Source organism: Struthio camelus, chromosome 13 (assembly GCF_040807025.1).
Source record: "Struthio camelus isolate bStrCam1 chromosome 13, bStrCam1.hap1, whole genome shotgun sequence".
Taxonomy (NCBI): Eukaryota; Metazoa; Chordata; class Aves; order Struthioniformes; family Struthionidae; genus Struthio; species Struthio camelus.
Window position 1 is genome coordinate 2,014,796 of NC_090954.1, and position 25,051 is coordinate 2,039,846.

At 50.8% G+C, this 25,051-nt stretch overlaps 1 protein-coding gene across 1 annotated transcript; it reads left to right on the forward strand.

Moving 5' to 3' along the window:
- The first annotated feature begins 2,670 nt into the window (after positions 1 to 2,670).
- On the forward strand, positions 2,671 to 15,607 carry SPRY4 (sprouty RTK signaling antagonist 4). The gene is made up of 2 exons (XM_009678815.2): positions 2,671 to 2,845; positions 13,205 to 15,607. Exon 2 carries the CDS (start codon positions 13,250 to 13,252, stop codon positions 14,147 to 14,149), a length of 900 nt encoding a protein of 299 aa, XP_009677110.2. The 5' UTR covers positions 2,671 to 2,845; positions 13,205 to 13,249; the 3' UTR covers positions 14,150 to 15,607.
- Positions 15,608 to 25,051: the final 9,444 nt, after the last annotated feature.

Below are 25,051 nucleotides of genomic sequence, written 5' to 3' on the forward strand. Positions count from 1 at the left end.
AAGAGTTAGCAGGATATGGGATGGGCCAGGGGTAGAGCCAGAAGGAAGAGGAGATGGATTAACTCAAAAGGTTTTATGATTTCAGTATTATATGCTAAAAAAAGTTCCATACAACTTCCATACAAGCGGGAGTGATACTAGCAATATCCGGAGCTCTGCTGCTTCAGATGTTCTCTCCCTAGCACTATACGGCTGATCCCCACTTCCTTCCCCTCCCCTCCACACACACATTTAATGAGTAATTCTTCATTATTTCCTCTTTTCAGTTTCACTGCGAGGGCTTTTGTCAAGAACACGCTGTCTAGCTGTGCTCTGCCTATAACTATTGTATAATTATAGCGTCAGCCTCCTTTGCTACTACACAGTACCTTGCAGTTGCCACACAGGCGGCAGGGGTCTCGTGAGGAGATGCTTACTGTACTGCGACAAAGGGCTTCCACCGTGGTTACTGCGCATGTGACCCACCCAGAATCCGGCATTCATATCTAAGAGCCTTTAATTTTGAGATGTTTGACTCTCACATTTCTACAGTTTACAGTACACTTGCAAAACTCAAATCAAGGCTCAGAATTTATGTACTTGCTAGTGCCAGAAAACGATGGCATCAGAGCACATTTTTTGCTCAGGTATTTGAATCTCTCAGCTTGGAGCTGGTTTCCAGCACTAAACACAGTAAGAGGTTATTTTTGTCTTAAATTGCATTTTCCTCCATTATCTATTTGCTAATTTTCAAAGTGATAAACATGGAATTCTTATATTTTGCAATATAATCATTTCTGAAATACAGTCAAGAACGTGACCAATAACAAAGCTACTTTTTTCACAACCATATTCTATGTATTCTCAAAAGAAGGCATCAAGTCTTGTATATCTGAAATATAGTAATATTTTATGTACCACTCAGGCTGTTCTTTAAAGCTTCTTCTTCCTCTGTCCTTTCCTTGTTAAATTGCATTTGCTCATGACCCATAAACACTGTTCCCAGTTGGAAAGGTTTCTGCCCTCAGAGACAAACGTGCACATAACTAAACAATCAGCCATAGCGCACGCACTCTTTGAGAGAATTTTTTTCTGAGGCACGTTTGACTTAATACACAATGTTCATATTAGCACTAAATAAATAACATAGACAATTTTTCCAACATGCCATGCAAGCTTTTAAAGAGACGTTCCATTACAGGAAATAGTAAGGGGCTTGGTTTGCACTCTGAAGTTTATTCTTTATGCATATACACATCATTACTTTTAATGCATTTTCACTATAAAGCAATCTGCCTGCAAGGGTCCTGACGGACTGTGCAAACAGAGGCCTGTTCTGGAGTCAGTTCTGCACCACTTGAGAACTGAGAGAGATTCTGCATTTGCTGAATGGGAACCAAAGGACAAGAGGATGTTTCTGAGCACTCAGCACGTACAGTTAGGGCAAGACTTTCAAGGCAACTCAACATCTAACAGCTGAAAAGCAGCTGTTAGTTAAAGATCATTTGAAAACCTGGCCCTGAGGGCCTGCCTTTCCTTGCCTGCAATGCGCCCACAGTGAGGCCCTACAGGACTTATGCAAAGCTAAAGAACAAAAAGGTTACAAAGCTGAGAACAGCACCCAATTTGTCTCACTTCGATTAAACAGTATCATCTTCTTTCTCCTCACAGTTTTGCGTAAACTGCACAGCTCTCTCCTAGCTCCTTTACCTTCTGAAAAGGCAAGAGCCACAAAATAAATCTACATGTTGCATATTTAACTTGCAATTATAACATATGGCTTCTACCTGCATGTGCGCATAGATGTGGCCAGCAAAACGCATAAGCTGCAATGCTATGTGGCAGGACACGTGTGTGTGGCGGTACTGCAGTGAAGGTATTGAACTGCAGGTCTTAAGTACAGGAAAAGGAAACCTAATGCTAAAGCAAAATGATTATCTGCACTGATTAGCATCTTCACACTTTATATTCACACCACCAAAAAAAGAAAAAAAGGATTACTAATAACGCAGCCTATTTTTCCCTCCCTTTCACCTCTTGCTGGTTTACATAGGTACGCCTTTATACAGATGCGCCCATAAAAGGGCAAGGCGGCTGCGAGCTGCCGGGAGCGCTGGGGCTCCCTGCGGCGGAGCTCTCCTGCGAGCCGCCCGCCCGGCCCCGGCCCCGGCCCCGGCCCCGGCTCCCCGCAGCGCCCGGCGCCGCCCGGCCCGCGCCTCGCCGCCCCCGCGGGCTGCGGCCGGGGGCCACCAGAGCCGGCTTCCAGCGGCCGCCGGGGGGCCCCAAGGGACGGGAAGGGAAGCGTGGAGGGGGCCTCGAGGTGTCACTGCGGGGCCAAGCCAGGCCGGGAGCCCCCCCCCCCCGAGCGCCGGGAGCCCCCCGCCCCGTCTCCCCCTCGGCTGCAGCCGCCTTTACCTTCAGCCCCGGGCGGGGGCGCGGTGCATGCGCAGCGGCAGCCGCCTGCCCTCCATTCATAAAAAAAAGAGAGAGAGGGAGAGCAGTATCCGTTCTCCGCAACTCGCAACAAGTTCCTCTCCAGCCCCCCATTCATAAAAGAGAGCGGAGCATGCGCCTTGGCGCCTCGGTGCCCTCCCATTCATAGAGTCGGGAGGGCGCGCATGCGCAGAGGGGGGTCGCTGCCCTCCCATTCATAAAATAGCCATTTTCCCAGGCAGCAGTTGTTGCAACATCGCGGCGGAGCGGGGGAAGCGGCTGCCGCTGACAGCGCAGCGCCGCGCTCGCAGGTCCCTTCCCTCAGCTCCGAGGGGTTTCATGCCAGGATTTTTGCAGGTCCAGTCCCCCTCATCTGTCTCGGATTTAGGATTAACTCGCCTATTGAGAGATGATCTTAGCTGAATTATTTAAAGTAAGTACGAGATCTGTATTTATGAGCAAATAATAAATTTATTTAAGTAGAAGAAGAAAGCCTGTTCCCCAAGGTAAAATCTTGCACTATTTCTAGATACGTTTATCTATTCCCTTAAAGATCACTGATCACAAGCATATTTCTGGTTATGACTTTTCTAACAGCAATTATCTGTAATTATATATAGTAGATAGCTGCCTAGTACTTCACTATATAAAGGAGACTTTGCATTCTGAAGAAAAGAAAGATCCTGTTTCCTGCAGAATTTGCATTTGTTTTCGTGTGATTCTTATTTATACATCCTTTCTATGTTTTTACATTAACATCTGCATTTGGTGTACATATATGGCAGGCAGGTTTTGCCATACTTGCGTCAGGATTATTTGCAGGGCTTTTATAACAGAGTAATGCTCCTCTTTCTGTTGATGGGGTGTCTTTTTCCTCATCCCTCCTTTCTTCCCCAAGAAGGAGCATAGATATGTGGTCACCTGGGCTGACAAAGAAGAATTGGATATTTCTTGCTTTAGAATATGCAAACTGGTTGTACATATTTCCTCTCTTTTCCAAAGCCCTGTGGTTTGCCAGTGTCAAGTAGTTCTGAGCTGTCTCCATAATAGGACACTTCAGAGATCAACCGCTGGAGTGTCAGATCTTTCCTGCATGACCTTTGCTCTTTAGCATTTTATTTCGTGCAACTGTTTTTTTCTTTTTGCCTTACTCCATCATTGTTCTGTTCTCTGTCTTGCTGTACAGTTGATTGCTTCGGTTTTAAATGTGGATGCATTATGTATTTTAAACGTTAGATAAGTAATAAAAATGTGTGCATAGAATCATTTTATAAAGGTATATGAAATATAATATATATGGAGAAAAACCTGTCTTGGCTGCTCTTCTTTACCAACTGCGTAGCACAGATAAGCTAGGGTTTTATTTTCTGGTACCAGTCCTGGCGTCACAGGAGAAAGACAAGCCTAGAGACGACATGTTCTGAAAATTCATTATCAGAGGGGGAATGGAAAAAGCAGAAAGGGACGTATACAAGGCACAGAGGTCCAAGAGGAAAGCAGGATTGGAATTGCAGACCTTGGAAATGGCAGGACAAATAAATATCAGCATTAATCACAGGAGGAAAAGGCTTCACTCTCTCTCCTCAAGTGACCAACAGATAGGTCTGATTTCTTGATTTAAATCTTTTGTAGCACTCAACTTTTTCTTTAAAGGGCAAAAGAGAGAGAAAAGGAAAAAATCAGAGTTATCCAGAGTAGAAAATGTACATTCTAGATTCTTTAAAACTTCTTGAGCTGCTATTATTCTTCCAAACCGTGTTAAGGATATAGTTAAGTCAAAAATCAGCTCAGAAATTGCTCTTCAATTAGGTAAAGTGAAACCCAGCTCTCTTAATATTGATGCTTCCCCCCTCTCTCTTTATTTTGGGTTAAAGGATAAAGCTACAATTTGTGCACAGAATCACAATGATCTTGATGACTAGCTTCCCCCTTCTCCATATAAAAATGAATGATAGCAGGAGGAGGGGTTGTTCTCAGTTATTGGAACCCCGCTGGGGATGTCTCATTGATAAATGTGCCATTTTCCATGGGCTACTGTGTTTCTGCTGCTAGAAGGGGCTCTATATTGGTATTATAAAATTTAAAGGACTATTTCTGAATACTGCAGTCCTTTTGAAATTCCCTGTGAGGTATGTGGAGGGGAGAAATGATTTGCTCTCCTCCTGAAACAGCAAAACAAAAGCTGTTTTCATGGTATCATGACTAATTCCAATATCATACTGGAAAATGCTACATCTCAAAAAGCGCCTCCCCCAAAACCATGTTATCAGACTTGAGTGAAATAAAATTCAGAATTATTCAGCGCTGTAGCAATAATTACTTCGCAGTTCTGAGAGTTTTTCAAATATTAACCATAAAAGCAAAAAAGAAAAAAAATCATTTTACGATACAATTTCATGAATTCAGCGCAGTGCTTGCAACTGTCTTTTTATAGGCATATGCTTGCACAAGTATTTTGTTGTGTGTTCTTTTAAAATCCAATATAATGTGATTCCTTCACTTAAGATAAAAACCCTCTGATATGGTCAGCATTTTGTACCATTAGCTGAATCGATCGTATTTGAGTTCAGTTTTCTGGCCTTAAAATAAACGTGCTTATCCAATAAAAAGCCTTCACTAAGAAATTTGAGTCCCTAGAGATCCAAACGTTCGTGGGCCAAAATGTGCTTTATTCTCTTACACCACAGGAACAGACTTTAGCTGGACAGAGACAGCTTCTTGGAAGTCTACAGGTCTCACTTCCCAACTTCCGAATTTCCAAGTTCTGGCAAGAATTTAATGTCTCATTTTAAAAAGGGCAGATTTCCCTAATATACTTTCTAATTTTTTCCCTTACTACTCTTAGAGAAAATTCTAGCTGTCCTTAGATGTATAAGGATGTTAAGAGGAGGAACAAAAATAATTAATATCAATATTTTGTTAATATTAAGAAATACTTTAGGGAAAAGAGCTTTTTTCTCCCCTCTTGTAAAGAATGTACAGCTTAACTCAAAATTCAGACAGCTTAACTTAGTTTTAATGAACTCCAACATTATATACCGTTCTTAATCACACCCTTAAAACACACGCTTACTAAAGGTCTCTTTTAACTTTAAGTGTAGTCTTCCCTCATTAAAAGCCCTTATTGAAGCTTTGACTTCCGTCGGCAGCAGCGTGTCGCTTGTCGCAGTTGGGCTGTCCAGACAGGAGCATCCTTGGCGGCACGAGGCGGCAATGGCAGCCTCTGCTCGGGTAGCGTCCAGCTGCTCCTCTGCCGGGGTTCGGGGGAAGCGAGGTCTGCACCGATCTGTCCTGTTTGCTCCGCAAAGGTGTCTCCTGGAGGAAGTGAGCAAAGCTCGTCCTCTTGACTCTTTCCCAGGTTACTCACCAAGTTCCTGCTCGACCTTTCCTGCCTCTCCTGCACCATTTTGTGCAGATATTCTATTAAGCCCTATAGGTTTTCCCTTTGGAAGTACTTTTTGATAGCAAGGATAGCTGTTATATCGGATAGACTGGCTTCATTTTCAATTCACATCTTAAGTATTTCATTCTTTTCCAAATAGCTGTAGAGATGAGTTTTCAATTGCTGATGAACCTTGGCCTTCAGTGCTGTGCCAAAGCCAGAAAGTATTTTCACACTTGTCCAAAAGTGCTGGATGCAGCTATGATGAGCTCTTTCTACATAAGGTTTTCTAGATCGTATAACTGAACCACCATAGAAAAGAGAGAAATCGGTCATGATCCTTTTAAAAATTAATGCTAAATTAGAGGATTGTATGAATTGCTGTCGATTCTGAAAGGTGTCGATGTGCACAGGCCTTGGAATATATGGCCTTCCTTGACTTCAGATGAAAAGTATATTGTTTTCAATTATGATAGTTGTGGGTTTGGGGGTTTTTTTAACCTTCAGACTTTTCTATAAAGAAAGCATTTCTCATTTGATTTTCATCCTGTTGCCCTATTGTCTCAGAAATTCATGTGTCCCACATAGCAAAGAAAGTGAGAGCTTTTGCAGTATTTACTGCAACTATTGCTACAAATATTGTAAGCTTAATTAGGTGATTGTCATATCTCTTTTGGAGAAAGTATTTCAGCTTTCATGTGGATAATGAAAGGTCCAACATTATCATAGCAACCAAGAGGAAGCATGATCGAGCTATTAGATGACAAGATTCAGGGATCTCTGGTCTCTGCTCCTTGCCATCGCTGAGCCGCAGTGGAAGCCCAGGCCAGTCGTCCAGGCCTTAGCACACGCACGACGCCGAGCCCGCGGCTCCCACGGGCTCCGGTTGGGATTTGGCCTTTTGTTTCTCTGTGGTAGTTTCTCCATCCCTTCTTCACCAAACCGTATGAGGGAAGAAGGCTCTGTGAATACCGTTGCTCTGCATCCCACACTAATACCCTTATAACAAGTCCGAAGCGATGTGCCAGCACTGCAAATGCTGCGTGTTCAGTATCGCTCTGAAGTTACGGGATGTATTTCCAGGCTTAAAAGAGGGCACACAAACTGCATTACAAAACATGCACAGACAATCCAGTTTTAGTAAAAAGTAGTGACTTTATCTGAGCAGTCCCAGGAGAAACCTCAGTTTGATGAGCTAAGAAGTGGTTCCACGGGACTGGTGCAGGGACAGGCCACCCTACCAGCTCATGCGATGTTATTAAGACTAAAATTCATTAAAAGAAGTAAAGCGGTCACCAATCTAGCACTTGCTGCTTACACAGTATCAGAAGAGTTCTAGGTGGCCACGTTGCTTCCCCACTCATGGTGGTGGTCTCTTCGTTAGCCAGGACACCCCGAGCAGCATCCGGGGGCTAAGAGCGAGCTCAGCTGCCTGCGTGTCTACACTGCATCCTGAAATTGCTGCATCTTTCAGAAATGGCTTAGGCAAAACTGTGCGATTTTGCACGTGGTCCTGGGTGAACAGGAGATGGACCATGAGAGCGTGGTTTCTGCCGCCTCCAGGGACCGCGGGCATCCCAAACCGCGCGAGCGCTCTCCCGGGCCTGGCCTTGCTCCCACGCAGCGCCTCGTTCTGCACGGCACCGCTCTCTCGCTTTCATTATCCTTCTGTTGCGGTACATACCTATGTTGTTAAGTATACAAGAAAGACATATCAGAGCTATTAACTAATAAGTAATTAACACAGTTATAAACATTATATATGTCTGTACTTGGTTAAGCATTTAATTCAAGTTTCATTTTGCTTTTCAATAATTAGAAGACAAATTAGCCTACTCGACTTTGAAAATAAAAATAATAGAGTCTTATTAGTTCCAACTGGAGAAACGATTCTGAAGAAGTTAATGAGAATGAGCTTTCCTGCGGGTTTGTACGACTTTCTCAGAGAATTGCCTACATTACATAGTTTTCTACAAAATTATGTAGGCAAGTCCAAAATCCTAGTAAAACTGTAAAATCACTTTAAGTTTCATATGACTAAAGAATCTAACGGAACTTTTGAGTCCAAAATAATACCAAAACACTTAAAAGTAACAGTTTGCTGTTATTTTGCTTTGAAAGGAACTTCATTGTTTCACCTACCTCTAAGGAATGAATAAATCTCAATATTAGGACGTGCTCATGAGTTTTCCTTCCAATTTGTCTACTTCCAAAAAATTTTCTGTAGAGTTGCATTCAGTGAATTTGCACCTAAGTTAATGCAATAATATGTATGTAATTACTGATGATCAAAGATTAACTAATTTTGTTTACAAGTATTGTGTATGGCATTTTTTTTGACTCAGAATAAAAATGCAGCTTATAGTCAGACTGGATTAGTGCCTTGGCAATGGATTACGAAGGCACTACATAGAGTTTTGTAGCTTTTGCAAAAATCAGAGTGCTCAAACGTCTTATAAAATCTCCTATTTTTATTTATTTTTTTTCTCCTGTTTTTCTTTTTATTTTTTGAATCTACAATTTTCTTCTAATGATGCATTCCTGTTATATTAAATCTGCTTGATGTGAGCACTTAATTCGGTGTCCGCGAGCAGTACCTGACTGACACCGCTCGGCAGTGAAGATCTGCGCGCAGCACTAGCGCCCCGACGTTCAGCCCTTTCTGACCATGGCAGCCCAAAGAGCAGAAATGGTCTTTCCTAAGGGGCTGGACGTTTGCAGCTCATCTCTAGCAATGCTCCCATTCTTGGTTAGCCCTGGTGGCTTCAGCAGTCAGCCCCAGACCTTCTAGGTAAAAGAAAGAAAGAAAAGGAGGGGGAAAAGGCAAGCAAGCGTAGGCAGAGCTGTCCAGCTGTGCTGCCACCGCTGGTCCCCGCTGCCACCCAGGACTGCTTCGGACGTGCAGTGGCTGGTCCGTGTGCTGAATTAGGTCATTTTAACGTCTGAACCGATGCCAGCAGCTACAAGACACAGTTGGCTGCTCTACACAGGCAAACTAGGCTGGGTTCGGGCCTTCTGAGCAAAAGCAAGAGCCCCAGGGACACCCACCTTCAGCTCTTTCTCAAGGTCTTAAGTTTTGCCGAGTCACCCCAAACGCACCAATTTTGATTAGCGGTGTAGCTGCAACAGAAGCTGCAGTTTCTAAGATACCAAAATTGCTGTTCAAATGCATAACCCGTGCCTGGGGCGGGAGGCAGAAGGGGAGACGGGGAAGGGTGTGGTGTCTCACTTGGCTGGAGTGGGATTGTGCTTCGCTGCTGACGAGCGGGCGTCGAACCTCCTGATTCGTTACCAGAGTGTCTGGTATCCTTATATATCCTTGCAAGCCGATGACATTTCAGAAGATGACTTGCTTGTATTGTTCCAGTCATCCCGGAATGGTTTCAAACTGGTCGCAGCTGCATTTCCCCCCACCCCCGGGAACATACTGACCAAAAAAAGTCAACTTCCGATGCCTTTGGGGGTCTTCCAGCTAAGTCATCAGGATCCTTGAATATATCCATACAGGCAGATTTCAGCCTGTGAGAATTCAAGGGAGAAGTCTGACTTCTTGTGCTGCTTCTGATCCAGAAGAAGTCCTTAACCCGAGTCCTGAACTGAATTCGGATTTTCTGCCACAAGAGCTGGAACACCCATCTCGTCTGTCGTACAAAGCAAACATCTAGTACCCTTTGCTATGTCACATATTTCTAACAGCTCAGCCTGCCAAAGGCTGTCATCAGCAATGACTGATGCCTGCCACCAAACCTGAAATCTTTCTTTTCATGGGATGCAGGCATAAAGCTTAAAGCAGAAACAGCTCAGAGAAAGACTTGCTCAAGGCACATGCCAGTGAAAGCACACAGCCACAAAAACAGAACCAAACATACCATAAAACATCGCCATTGTTCTCATCCAGGCAGATCCCAAGTCGGGGAAAAGCCTCCTGGCAGAACGAGTGCCATCCAGATCACTCTCCGATTCAGCACTGCAGATATCTGACCTGGATCTGTCACCAGCAATCTTAGCGCACCACTGAAGCTTTTGGTGAGAAGACCAGCAGCAGCAGTGTGGTCATATTCCTTGGACAATTCCATAAGCATAATGAATTCATCTTGCTTAAGCATGCTTCGATGTGTTTGGTAAGAGCAGTCAAGGAAACCCTCTGCTCAGAAGTGAGAGGGAAGGGCAGAAGATGAGGGACCAAGCGTAGCACTAGCACCAAAACCGGTGGTGTGTGCATCTATGGGGCTTCAAAGGGCACCTCAGTAAGAGGCGTTGTGTTCGGAGCAAGGGTCTAGGAACTAGGAGAGCTGGGGGTTTTTTGAATCTCTTCACTCCAAAGGTTTTATCCAAGTATACCCTGTGCCCAGATATCTGTGGGGTCTGCTCCTGTCCCAGCTTCTCACCTAACTCATTTCAGCAGGAATTTGGGAGAGGTTTGACGTGTTGTTGCTTCCATTCCCCTTGCTGCGCAGGAACAGTTCGCTTGTTAGTAAACTGATCTGAAACACTGCTTTTAATAAAAAAGAGGGTGACTCATTTTCACCTTCTGTCAACCTTAACAACTTCAGCTATCCTAAAGTGTGGAATTTAGTCCAGGGTTAATCTTTTTTCTCTGATAATTAACTGAAATCCTGATTAGGGTGATGGCAGTTAAGCCATCTTTTAATGTCTGCCTGCATATGGTTGTGTCCGTGTGTTTAAGTTTTTGTGGTTAGGTGTTTTTAAGAGTAAAATATTTGCTACCTATGGCTATAATCCTTCTACAAATTAACCTGAGGACATAACTCCCCCGTGCCATCATCGCGAGTCCTGGACCGTTGCCGGCAGTGCGACTAGAGAGTTACTGTAGAGCCTCAATGCGGACCTGCGCGTGCTGTTGCCTTTCCGTGCGAGGGCCACGCGCCCTGCCCGTCCGCGCACGGCGGCTCGCGTTTCGCCGAGGAGCAAAGCTGCCCTTTCGGGAAGATGGCAGTCGTGTTGGCCTCCTTGCACGGACGGATGCGGGAGCGATCGCCTCCGGGATAAGTAGCTCTCTTGGTCGCAAACGCTGGCACACAGTGCACCTTAAAATAAATAGTGCTCCAGTCTAAACCCACTGTGAATGGACGAAGCTCCGGAGACGCGGTAACAAGTGCAACCGAATTCAGGCCAAAACACAGAGGCACACGCTAGAGGTTATTTAAAAATTGCGGAGAGGTAACGAAGGCAGCACTGTGAGTGCCATAGAGGAGCAGGCAGGCAGGCCGGCAGCGTAGCTGAGCGTGCCACCATTTCCTCCAGCTGCCTCCCGTCCGAGATCAGCTCTGCTGAACACGCTGGCTCCAGCCCAAACAGCTGCATCTCTCGCCTTCAAAAAAACCAATCCTGTGAAATCTAACTCTTCCTGCAAGCATAACATCTAGCTGATACGCAACTGAGTATTTTGCTAGACTCTGATTTTGCAGTAAGCACTTTTTTATATCATGACACTAGCTTCTACACACACACACACACACACACACACACACACACACACACACACACACAAAAGATTTTTTCCCTTCTGCATGCCCCATAGCTGTGGGAATCATTGCTTATTTTTGTTTTTGAAATAATTAGAAAATACGCTTTAAAATCTCTCTTGTTTCTAGGGTCAGAATGCCAATGAGCTATGAGTAATAAAAAATTGAGGACGAATGATTAAGGAGACCCAGCAGCGAGTTCTAACTAGAGAAGAGTAACAGCATAAGGAACTGCACTGCAATAAGTACCGTCATCGTTACTGATAGATAACGAATTTTTTCCTGCTGTTCTTGCGCAGCAGACACAAAAAAGCCCGGCAGGCCGGCCCCGATGCTGGCACCCCGGGAAGGCAGGTACCGCGCGGGGCGCGCGTTGCTGGTCCGGACCGCAGTGTCCCGCGTGGCGCCCGGCTGCTCTCGAGCTCAGCAGAACTGGCAGATGTTCAAACCCCCAAAGGCCAAGCGAGCTATCAAAGCAACAGTTTACAAACGTAATGGTGGGCTCTAGTAACGCTTAAGTGGATTAAATGCACTTCCCTTGCTCCTTCCAAAAATTGCATAGTTAGTTCATGCTTTTTGTGTGGTTGTGCTAAATCTGTGAACTTTAATTAGCAGGAGGATATGCTTTTATAGGTACAGTGCATACTTTTACTCTCACACAGCCACTTCTCCTGCGATTGTTGTAGGCTAATGCAGCTTTTTCCTGACTTTTTTTTTTCCAGGCTTTTCGGACTGCTGTAGTATTAAAGTCTTTCGTGCTTTTGGAAAAGATTAATTTGTTTGTCTGGAAACAAACAACTTGAAATGCCTTAAGCAGTTCACTATTTCCTTTTTCTTGATACCAGAAGTTTTTCCCCTCCTGTAACTTGCTCTGAAGCTTTACTCACCGCTTCTTTAAACTGATCTCCAGCATTATATTATTTATGAATAAAGGTCACCCAGTGAGGAAATGGCACATCTACTAGAAAACAATGTACACTTTCTAAATTTGAACCAAGTAGTTTCCGTTCTTTGATTTAAGTTTAGTTACTTCCTGTGGTTTCTTGTCCTATGCTGCTGCTGAATCTTTGGATCTACTCCAGCATAAATTGCACTCTCTCAATGAAATTAGAAACTGTAGCAGTAGATGGCTTAGCTAGTCTAGCTGGTAAACAGCACTTAAACTAAATATTAGTCCACTTAGTGTTTCGAAGAAGACTGCCTGATTATCTGGGTGAGGTGACATATCACCTTTTAATGGGCTCGTGAAAGCAAGCCTGACCTGTAGACATGCTCCCCCGGTCATCCCCGCTGTCTGGCAAGCAGACGAGCTGCTCAGCAAGCGCTTCCCTTCCCGCAGAGGAGCTGAAAGCAGGCTGCTAAAACCAACAGCTCCCCGACTGAGCCGGGATGCTTGCTCTGGGCGCCAGCCGTCCCCCCAAAGGCCAGGTTCAGGCCTCCGGGGTAGCAAGGCTGAGCCCCGCACCAGGGTGGCGCTCGCAGCTCCCACCGGCCACCCTTCTGCTTCAGCTTTGTTGGAGATCAGGGTCAGCTGGGAAAAGCCCCAAACCTTGGCTAAATCATTTCAGGTTGTTTGCTGGCCAAAAATACCAGTCAAAAGTACCCTAGTTTGTGCCTTCCACGGCTAAGTGATACACGAGGCCGTTGGAGCGCGCAGGAACAGCATCCCCGCCCAGGACCGGAGGAGCTACGCGAGGCCAAGGCACCGAGAGGAAACGGTAGCACAGAAAGAGCGAGGCAGGAAGCCAGGCTTTACACCTGGGCAAGTGCTCTGACTGCGCTTGGCACAAGTTTACCTTATTATAACTTCTGCGTAATATCAGCTTCAGCACCGAGCCCTGTTTGGACTGGGCTTGCAGATGAACTCAGTAACGATATGCTCTTTCTCCCCCCACCCCTTTTCTGTCTCCTCTTCTTCCCCCAGGATACTTAAAAGCTGTTTTTCCACCAGTGATCGGACCTGTTATCAATGGAGCCCCGGATTCCCCACAACATCACCGTGGTCCCCAACCCGGTGATGGTCCAGCCCTTCCTGGACAGCCGGATCCCCTACGGGAGGCTCCAGCACCCGCTCACCATCCTACCGATCGACCAAATGAAGACGACACACATAGAGAACGACTACACCGACCACCCCACGGTCTCCCAGCTGGGCACCCAAAAGCGCCCCCGCGGCCCCCCCGAGCTGGGCCTGGGCAGCCAGCCCCCGCCGCGGTGCGAGCCCGACGTCACCCACCCCTGGATTTCCTTCAGCGGGCGCCCCAGCTCCATCAGCAGCAGCAGCAGCACATCTTCAGACCAAAGGCTCCTGGACCACATGGCCCCGGCCCCCGTGGCAGAACAGTCCTCCCCGCGGGCGGTTCGCATCCAGCCCAAGGTGATCAACTGCAAGCCCCTGGACCTGAAGGGCCCCGTGTCTCAGGAACTGGACAAGCACTTTCTGCTGTGCGAAGCCTGTGGGAAATGCAAGTGCAAGGAGTGCGCCCTGCCCCGGACGCTGCCGTCTTGCTGGGTGTGCAACCAGGAGTGCCTCTGCTCCGCGCAGAACCTGGTCAACTACTCCACCTGCATGTGTCTCGTCAAGGGCGTCTTCTACCACTGCACCAACGAGGACGACGAAGGCACGTGCGCCGACCACCCCTGCTCCTGCTCCCACGCCAACTGCTGCGCCCGCTGGTCTTTCATGAGCGCCCTCTCCCTGGTGCTCCCCTGCTTGCTCTGCTACCTGCCAGCCACCGGCTGCGTGAAGCTGTCCCAGAGATGCTACGACCAAGTGAGCCGGCCGGGCTGCAGATGCAAAAACACGAACAGTGTCATCTGCAAGGCGCTGCCGGACGGCAAAGCAAGCAGGCCGGAAAAGCCGTTCTGACAGTTTGGGAAGGGGGGAGGGTGCCCCAAGGAGGGCCGCGGAGTTCGGCTTTTTTAGTAACCTGTGTTCTGAGGATAACGTTAGCCTTCTGCCTTCGGAGAAAGCCGAAGCGACTGTTTCCACAAACTGAGGCACTTTGGGTTATTCAGGGTTTTGGAACTGATCAGAACTCAAATAGATGGGGCCAAAGGAGGATCCTTAATAATCGCGAGTGAAGGCTGCAAACCTATGTATATCATGAAGTACAGCTGCTTAAAAGCTCCCGGTTCAGCTTGCCGGCTGCTCAGCGTGCCCGCATGCCGCAAGGACCATTAACTGTTTGCTTGGCAGGCGCGTCAGCCCAAGCAATACCCATTCCCAGCTGCAGAAGCTGCATCGGATTCATGTTTAGGGTGAGGTTCTTGGTTTTGCTTTCTTTCAAAACTCTGATTTGTTACCAGCAGCCCGTGGCAGGTAACGGGTTAACTCCCTCCTCCTCCTCCTCCTCCTCCTTCACACGCTTGCCATTAGAAGGGCCCGTGGCACACACGGGATACGTTTCCCAAAAGTTTTCCTCTTCCCTCGAAGATTTTGAACCACAAGTAAATACGCGGTTCGTTTGCTTAAGGGTCACTGAACACTTAGGTATATCGCTGTCTTTGTTTCCACCCGGCCACGTGGATTTGGACTCGTTTTACCCAAGCGAATTGTGGCGGGGCTGCTCTCTCCTTGCAGGGAGCAACGGCAGAATGCCTCCGAGCGGCTGTCGTGTCATTTTGCCAGCGAGCTTACCTGTAGCCTCAGGTTTCATTGAGTGGATTTCTAAATATTAATTTAAATCAACAGCACAAAGCTGTTCCAAAAGAATATTGTTGAAATCTTAGTTCCCTAGGGCGCACGCTTGCTCGGCAGGTGCTGGGGCCGAAGGGGATCTGCACTTGCCCCCCGAGGCAAGACGTTCACCGTGCGTTTGTTTCTCTCAAACTGGATTCAGTCACAAAACCCTAGGAGTTGGCCACACGTGGGTATACTTTTCTAGGGATATCAGTCCAGTACCTCCTCTCCTGCAACAAGCTCTTCTTTGCTCATGAAATATTAAGATGTATATTTTTTTCACCTTGGGGAAGAAGGACGTTTGCTTGAAGTACATCCCGTTCCCCCACTTCTATTGCTGCTGTTCAGCTTTTGCCTCTTCTGTGCGGAAGTGTCTCTGTAAACGTAGCGAACGCTCTTGGCGTGTGTTTTAGCGTTAGCAAAGACTGGGGAAAGCCAGGGGAGCGACGGGGTGTGTTTAAAGAGTTTGCCCGTGGTTTCCCGGAGCTGCATCTCGTTGGCTTTTCCAGGCCCTCACCTTAGGGCCAGCTCTGCGCTCCCTTCAGATGCAGCCACCCCTTTCTCTCGACAACTGCAAGGTGCTCAATAAAAATCTTTGTCCAAACATGCAACACTAATAAGTAGGTAGGTACTTGTTGCATGCTGAATACTGATGTAGTCTCTCTCTCTCGCTCTCTTTTTTTTTTTTTAATCAGAGGAAATTTCCTCAGTAAATGCACAGCAGTGACAGCCAAACGTCATCTCTGATTAGATGAGCAATAGGCAGAGCTCGCGTAGCATGGTCCAGGAGTCCCCCTCGCCCGGCTGCGATGCAGCGGCCGCCCGGGGGCCGGGGGCGCCTACGGCTCGGAGTTCGGAGGTCTTTTGTTTTAAGAATTCATTTAACCTGGACGGCTCGGTTTTTAGTTAGGTTTAATTGTAGATATTTATTGCGTGGGGAATTAAGAAAAAACTTTTTATATTTATAACATTTGCTAGGCTGTATATGATAAATCGTAGGAAAAGGGATACTGCATCTGCTGCCAGAGGCCGGTTCCTATAGTTTATCCTTGTGTCGGACGTAGGGGGAGACCAGAGAGGAGGCAGCAGGTGGGGAACCAGAGCTGTACCTACGACCTTGCACAAAGCAGAGGGCAAAAGGTAAAAGGAAAACCAGAATCACAGCACGGTTGAGGTTGGCAGGGACCTCTGGAGAACATCTAGTCCAACCCCCCTGCTCCAGCAGGCTCCTCTAGAGCCCAAACTGCCTGAACTGGTGGTTGAGCGGATGAGGTATTGCATTTGCCAGGAGAAATCGTTTTCCTAAGATGCAAAGAGGCTAGAAAACGCCGCAGCAGCAGCAGCAGCAGCAGCAGCGACGTTTATCTGCTGCTCTCCTCGGCCGTGAACACGGGCGGTATCCGCACGGCCTCCAGCCGGAGGCCGGTCGTTTTTTGCCTTTCCTCCGCTCTGCCCTTGACCGTTCCTGGGGGCGCTGAGCTGCAAAGCCGCGACAGCAAATCCCGCCGCCCCGCGGCAGCGGGACCGCTCGCCCCGTGCCCGGCTACGCTGGCGCGCGTGCCCCCGGCTCGCTGCGGCCTGCCCGCCCAGGAAGGCCCCCCGCCACCCTTACGTGCGTTGTACATAGCTGTAAACTGTCTTTGTCGGCTTCTTCTGAGATACCGGTCCGGCGGGGCCGCGCGCGGGAAGCCCGCGGCGCTACGCGCGGCCGGATGCGGCCCCGGCCCGGCACGTCGGCCGCGAAGCCGGGGCCCGGCCCCGAACCCCGGGAGGTTTTTTTTTCGCTTGAAAAGATTGCGGGTTGGAGGGGCGGCGGCCCCCGGCCCCTCTGCAGGTACGTCGGCCTCCCGCCTCGCCGCCGCGCGCGCCCGCCCTCAGCCGCTGCCACGCCACGTTTTCTTGGGATAGACTATTTATTTCGAAGCTCTATTTTAATAGTATTTATTTTAGAAAGTCTACTATTGTAAGAGATCTTCTGTTTGTGAAGAAAGCAAGTACCGATGAATGTACTGATCTAGAAATTATATATATATATATATATATATAAATATATATATTGTTAAATATACAAGCGGCTGCTGTGGTTTTTCTGAAGAGAAATCCGAGCGAGCGTTTGTAGCAGCTATTCGGCGAACGCAAGGGCAGAGGGGCCCGAAATGCCTCGTTCAACACCAGGCGCGACAGGAGCGCCGGAGCGGTTCGGGAGCGCGGGCCGATTCCCGAGGCGGCGATGGGCGCACCGCTGCCCGCCGCCAGCGGCCGCCCCCGAGGGGGAGCCGTCGTTTCCTTCGGACCGATTCATTTTCGGGGAGAAAAAATAGAAAGGAGCAAAGTTTCTCGGCCGAGCGCAAACACGGGAAGCGCCGCATGAAGCCAGCAGGTTTCCACCGCTCGCGCCGCGGGAAAGGGCGCTATGAGCACCGGGGGGGGACGGCGGCGGCGGCGGCGGGGCAGCCCGCGGGAGCCGGGAGCGCAGGCGGCCGAGCCCCGGCCGGCGTCGCCCCCCCAGCCGCACACCAGAACAAACCCGTTCCAACGTCGCGGGGAGGCGGCGAGGCCGCAGCGGGGGCCGGACGGGCGCCGGGCTCGCCAGCCCTCCCCGGAGCTCGGCCCCTGCGGGGCGCGCTGCGTGAGCGGGGCGTCCGCGGCCCTCGCCGAGCGACGCCTCCGTCTCCAGCAAACGAGCTGAAACGTTCGGAAACGACAGGAAAAGCTTGCTTTGAAGCGTCCTTTAAAAATATGTTGTTAAAATAGGTACTTAAGGCAGACATTGTGATTTTTGCACAGATTTAAAAAACCAAACCTCTTAAGGACCGGGTGAGACGTTTCCAGCGCTGCCGGTTGCGGGAGGCGGGCGCGGAAACGAGCAAACCAGGGCAAAACCTGCCTCCATCTTCGACGACAGACGTTACGATGACACGGCTGCGCAGGAAGCGTTAGCTCGAGCGCTGCCGACGGGGCTTTTTACGTCACGGGGGCTCCGAGGCGTCTCGCTCGGGAGGACGGCTCGCCTTCCCGCCGCGAGCGGCTTCTGCAAGGGCAGGGAGGACGGTCGCCTCCGCCGGCTCCGGGTGACGGCCGCCAGGCGCCCGGACCGAGGAGCGCGGCCCCCGCGCGCCCCGTCGCCCCCACCGCCGGCGGCTTCTCCCTCTCGGCAACCGCACGAGCGTTTCCTCGCCGTGCGCGGATGCTCGTGGTGCACAGATGCCCCCGGCACGCGGATGCCCGCGGCGCATGGATGCCCACGGTGCACAGATGCTCGTGGCGCATGGATGCTCATGGCGCACGGATGCTCGCGGCGCGCGGATGCCCGCGGCGCATGGATGCCCGCTGTCGGCGGATGCTCACGGCGCCCGGATGCTTGTGGCACGTGGATGCTTGCAGCGCGCGGATGCCCGCGGCGCATGGATGCCCACGGTGCACAGATGCTCGTGGCGCATGGATGCCCATGGTGCACAGATGCTCGCGGCGCGCGGATGCCCGCAGCGCATGGATGCCCGCAGTGGGCGGATGCTCACGGCGCCCGGATGCTCGTGGCGCATGGATGCCCACGGCGCCCGGATGCCTGCGTTGGTGCTCTCCCACCCAGCGAGCACCTCTGCTTGGTCCGCACCGAAACCGGACAAGAGATTCAAGGTCTGCTCCTTCTGCCTTAAAAACAAAACGAAACACCCGCGTTTTTCGAAGGCAGCAGCTCCCAACGCGTGCCCAGGCGATGAACGGAGAAAGGTGAACGGCCTTTGTGTGTTGCTTCGCTGAGGATAACGGCCTCCGGTGTGACGGGGTGAACCAGCCGCCCCCCGGGTACCATAAAGCCGGACAGGTCCCAGCCCGGGGGGCCGGGGATGGTGGCACCGGCGGAGCAAAGGCCATCTCCTGGGGAAACGAGGGAAGAGCCGTAGAGGTCAAGGCAAAGCGATTCAACAGCAAAAAAAAAAAAAAAAAAAAAAACCAAAAAAAACAAAACCAAAAAAATACTTTCAAAGCCGACTCCTCACAAGCCGTTACCTCCCAGGAAGCGCCAGGAACGCGCCCCTTATTCGGCAGGGCGCGCGGTTCCCCAGGCGGGCGGGCGGCCGGGCCGGGCGGCAGGGCGCGAGTCCGCCTGGCGCCTCCACTGCCGCCCGGCCGGGGCCCGCGGGGTGGGCCGAGCTCCACAGCGCCCGGGGCGTCTGCCTCCCACCTGGCCGGGCCAAGCCTTCCACCGCCTGTTTGCGGTTTATTATTTCGGGTTAAAGTTTATATAAACCCAGCCCCAGGTGCCTCTCGGCCGGCGGAGGGCGGCTGGGTGCTGGTGGGGGCCGCCGGCAGGGCTGGTGGCTCCTGCTCAGCCTCACCAGCCGCCTCGGTGGCCCCGTGGCTCCCCAGGGTCAAGGTGACTCCACTTGCTTCCCGCTGGCCCATCGGTGGCCGAACAGCGCGGGAAACCCCGGCGGGGAGAGGGCAGGGTCTGCTGAGCGAGACGGCCGGCACCTCCAGACCCTGCAGGCTCTAACGTGCCCGTCCTCTTCGGAGGGGTCGTCGTCACCCGCAGGGACCCTCGCGGCGTCCCCGCGGCCCAGCGCAGCCCCGGGACGGGGCCGGAGGCGGTCGGGTGTCCGTCCCCCCCCCAAACACCACCTCCCTTTATTTTTTGGGCCCCCGCACAAGGCAGAGGTCTGCCGGTCGCGCCGGCTGGGAGGCGGCAGACTCCGCGTTTTCAGCGGCCGCTTGCCCCGTTCTCACCCGTTTCGCCTCGCAGCCCGGCCGCGGTCGGTGGCGTTGTTCCCCCCTCACAACAAGGAATAAATAGCAGTTTCTGCATGGAGAAATTCTAATGAATAAATCCTAAAACCAAGCGCCGCTCAACCCTAGGTGCGTTTGTGATTATGCTACGCCGTTACGTAGCTGGTTTTTCCTAATCAGAAACGTCACATTCTTCCTGGCGCGTGAAGCTGGGACACTCTGCCCCGCAGCCCCTCGTTTTAATTACGGCGCTGGCGCGCCTGGCCGCCTTCGGCACCGCAAAGGCCTCGCGCAAGGGAGCGCGCCGCTCTGAGCTGTGAAGGAGACGGCTGACTTCACCTCCTCAGTGCGGCCGTCCTACCCCAGCAGCTGCTAGACCTGGGATGAGAGGCTTTCTGCCGCCCGAGCCCTGCGTGGGCAGGAGGTACGGCGAGGCCGGAGAGCGCTCGCTGGGGGCCCGAGATTTTTAAAAAAAAAAAAAAAGTTGGAAAGCCCTGAGATTGAAAAAAAGGAGTTGGAAAGACCCCAGGCCGCTGAGAAGCGATGAGCTTCTCCCTTGGCCCCAAGGAAGCAAGCGGAAAACGCGGGGAATGACTGCGCGGAGGCAGCAGTCCCTCTTGGCAGCCCCTTGGCCGGCTCCTCTCCAGGATTAGCTCGGCCACATGCTGTAACCTGCAGCGGAAACCCAGACCGACAAACAATTGTAGGAACCCGAAAAACCAAGTTCCTCTGGATTTCATGGGAAGTGCGATTTTTAAATACTCCGACCTGTCTGTCTGCGGGGAAGTGGGCAATAAATAGCAGCCGCCTCGTTATCAAGAGGATGTGAGCTATTTATAAAAAATTCTTGGGCTTTTTGAACTCTGTTGAAAGAGGCAATAGCCTCCGCTTGGGCAACCGGGGGCCTGAAGTTCGAGCGCAAACAAGATTACTCAGCCACCTCGGGAAAGTTTAGCGCTCGCTTGGGTGTTTCTGAAGCTTCGTGCGCGTTTAAGCAGCTGCTGTTCCGGTCCGCAGCTGCGGAGGGGAGCAGGGAAGGGCGGCGGGTCGCCTGCCCCGCGGAGACGCTGCTCGGGGCACGCAGGGCCGCTTCGCCGCTGCAGTTCGGCCATCCCGCAGCCGACGGGCACGTCGTTTGATTAAGGTAGTCTCTTACCGAGAGGAAATGCCTCATCCGAAAGGGCTCCTACATGCCTCGCGCCGCGCTAGCTTCCCAGCGGGATGAAGCGGTCGCCAGGCGCGGATACGACCTCACGCACAACGCAGCGGCGGAGGAGGTGGGAATTTTCCCGAGAGACCGTACGCCACGGGAAACCCGCAGGAAGCGAGCCGCGACAACACGGAGAGCCGCGCAGAGCAGCTGGGACCGCCGGGCTTAAGGGAAACTCACCCCATCCGCCCGAGAAAGCCTTGGGGTTATTGTTAAATAAATGAGGAATCTCCATCTCCGCTGGGGTAACCGCCGTCCCACCAAGGGCACGCCGAGACCCAGCAGCCCTCCTGGCGCTCAGGTCCTTGGAGCCAAGCCCGGGCTGATGACCCCTTCTGCCCAGCGCTGAGGGTCCCGGTGGGGCACCAGGGCAGAAAGACGCCTTGAGCGCCCCGGTTGCACCAGCCGTAGCACGCTCACCCTTTACCTATAGCGGGAATAATTAAGGGGCAGCAGCGTTGCAAGCCTGCATTTGGGGCTGTTTGTTTGGAAACCTTGGAGGGGAAAGCACCAAAGAAAGGTCTTCAGCCCGGTGCTGCTGCCTTCGGGTAGAGCTACCCACTCGGCCGGAGTCACTGCAACGTGGTGCCTGGCCCACGCCACGAAAGCATCCCCCTCGCTCCTCCGCGCCGTCCCGTGATCCGCGCGCCGGGACGCGGCACCAGACGGAGCCTACGTGGTTCCCACCGACTGCTTTTCTGGTCTTTCAGAGCACAGCCGCCCGGCAGACAGCACCGCTCCTGCGGGGGAGCCACACACCAAGCGCCTCGACAAAACGACGGCATGCTCTAAAACACACAAACACGCTCCGAAGAAGGAAAACCACGAAATTAAGGATAACAAACAACAAAGAGGAACTGGTACACAGAAGCTGCTGGTGTTTATGAGTCACGCGGACCTCCCCGTCTCCCCTTGCGCCCTGTGGGAATGTGCTGGGCTCCCCGAAACCACCGGCAGAAATGAAGGGTTTTTTTGTTTCCCCTCAAAGCAGGAAACCAAACCCAAAGAGCACACGCTGCGAGGGGGCCGGGGGAGGCCAGGGCCCAGCCTCGGCGATTGCCAACGTTGCCTTTAAACCAAGGGGAAGGATGCTCGCCCCCTTATTTCCGGGCTACATTTTGCTCAGTTTGCAGAGCACGTTGGAAAAATACGGAATACACAAATTAAAATGATGTTCAAACTGGTAAAACTCTCATTTATTTATTTATTTATTTTTAAAGTCAAAGCCGGACAGAACAAAATTTCCAATGGTTTCAAGGGAAACCACCCAGATTCACTCAGACCAGGTCCAGGCTTGAATATCTCATCCAAGTTGCAAATAAAACCCTGGCTAAACACATTTGTATGTAGGGACTTCCAGTACCAACTTCGCATAAACAGACAAAAAAATATGAATACAACTATAAGACAGTCTAAAATGGCATCTGATAATAGAATCAAACTAATCATGGCAGTGTCAAGCACCACAGCAAGGCCAAGGGAGGTTAGATCTTGCGTTTACTGTCAAAATCCCCTCATTGCCTGGGGAACTACCACCGGCCCTTGAGCGACGAGGTCGTTTCTAGAGCTTTCGTGGAAAGACGGAGGGCGCCAGGAGGCCGCGCTGCTCCGCGCTGCCTTCGGCAGGGCCCCTCTGCGGCCATCTCCGTTCAGGCGGCGGGATTCACTCTGCTGGCTCTGAGAGCAGCTTTCCTGCTCCCTCTGGGTTTCTTGGTTTCCATGCCACAAGCACTGGGAATAAAATTATTATTATAATGATTACGTTACGACAAAAAGGCTACCCCCAAAATTGCATACTTTGGAAGAAACAAGGTAGTAAAAAAACCCAAGATGTCAACTGTAAGTGATATAATTTTATGATTGCACCGATGGGAGGACAATCTCCTGCAGCCCCTTTCCATGCTCCCCAGGACCGCTGCTTCCCTGGCACTTGAAACCCTTTCCCTTTCCTCTCAGAAAAGAAAAAAAGGAAAAAGTCCCTCAAATAAAAAGCAGTAAATCTTTAACTTTTCACTTAACTTCTCACGCAGCCTGTAAGGTAGTGGAATTGCTCACATTTTTCCCCTTCCCTTTCCGTCTAAAAGCAGCACCTGAACAAGAAGTAACCAGTCGCGGACGTGCCCTCGAGCAAGACATTCCACGCAGCGCTTCGGTTCGCGTTTTGTTCCCCGTCCATCGCAGGACAAAGAACGCGTCCGCAAGGGGGAAAAATGGAATGAAAGAAATGTTCGTTCCAAACTACCCCAGACAAAATTCTTCCACTGAACTGATACCAAGTTTAAGAGAACATCGTTTACAGATTTGCTTTCCTATAACTAAACTGCCGACTTGATCCACGGAAATCTGCACATGCTCAAAACTGACAGATTTGCTTAACGCAGAAGAAATCGCAGCATTTGCTGGGCTAGACCAGACCACTCGCTCATCAGATTTATTCTCCTTCCCAGTCCACGACAGCAACCCACGTTGCTCCCAGGCCAGAGCAAAGCCTGCGCCCAGCACACTGTGGCCTGGTGTCTATAACACGCACAAGGGAAAGGAAGCCTGCAGAAAAGTCTCTTAACAATTTATGTTCTAGATCAAAAAGCCAAAGTTCCCTCTTTCTTTGGTACAGGGCTAATTCTACTCCACAAAAAAATAGTTCAGCTCTACCTATAAACATCCCTGAACCACTTGCCATGTCACTGCCAGAAGAGGGGTCACTTTCTCTTGGAGGAAGAGAGGAAAAGGCTGATGGGCACCCCAAGGTCTTCAAGCTGATGTCCAACCTTCGCATAGCCTTGCTAAAAGGTGTACTTTTCTGAAAGGTTTTGTTCTGCCTGCTCTGTACAAGCAAACCTCAGCAGAAATAACATAAGGGACCCATGTCTAAACTTGATCCCAGCTGAAAACAGGTAAAGCAGCAACACAGGAAGCTTTAGCCCTTCCACCAAACCTTCTTGCTCCTCCTTTCTTCTTCATGCCGCTGAAGGCCGACAAGCACTTGTAGCCCTTTACGATAAACACCACCTTCTTCCTTAAAATGCTTCTTCACTATTCCAGCTATCTCCCCAGCTTCCTTTCCAGGTAGTCTTCCTACGCCCCTTCCAGACACCTCTGCAGAAAGGCTCAGCTTTCCTGGGGTTAACAGAGGTCACTGTCGGCATCCTCCTCCCCAACCCTTCCTCCTACTGGGGGAAGAGACCCACTGCTCTGTCCCTATCCTCCTTCCCAGCGCCGCCCAGCCTGCACCCACCGCGGCCCTTTCGCTGGTAAGCCCGGGGCCAGGTATTTGGGGCCTCAGGAAAGATCAGGTTTATGCAGCCAAACGCCAGCCGGGTGACATTAACCACAAATGATCAACAACAACAACGACCTGGGTCCATGTTTCAGTCCTCCTGAAGTGGTCCGATCCCAGGGCACGTGTCCCCTCAAGCATTTCAGTCCTGCCAGCCAAACCTCAGGCCAACACGTGGCTACGAAGGGATGTTTTTTCCTCTCTCCCTGCTCCTCTTGCTAAGAGGATGTGCGGCAGCAGCCTTAGAGAGGCTTGGAGACCAATGGGGCACCAGGGAATTGAGCCCCGTTTTAATAAAAATGGACACCTAGAGAACAGGTTCGAGTTCCCAACTTTTCCCCAAACCAGGGCGTAGCAGCGCAGAGCGAGGCAGTGGGGGCAGAGGAGTCTTTAGGACAACGTTAAAACACCAGCTTATATCATGGGAACCCTCCGGACACTGCATCATGTGGCCACGGCATCTCCCGGGACACGTCGGGAGCCGGATGGGTCCTGAACGCCCGCAGCATCGCTGCTACCAAACAGACGCCAGCAGGAGCAGCCAGGCAGCTGGACCTGGGTGAGGGCACAGCAGGCTGCGCCACGGGAAGCGTCAGACAGCGCGAGACGTGGAGTAGCACCACGCAAGGACCTTTACAGCCATTTCATGCCAATGCAAATGACTGCAGAAGATGCAGAGCATCTCGCAGGAAGCGAACCCTTCATACGCAAAGTGAGGACGGTATCTCAGATACCTCAAATAGACCATTACATCTGGCAGAGATTCAGCGCTGTCATTTGAAACATTCAGCTTTGTATAGACCATCAGATACTGGGAAATGTTACAGAAACCTCTCCATTTCCTAACAAATATCAAGGAGCTACTCAAAACAAAATC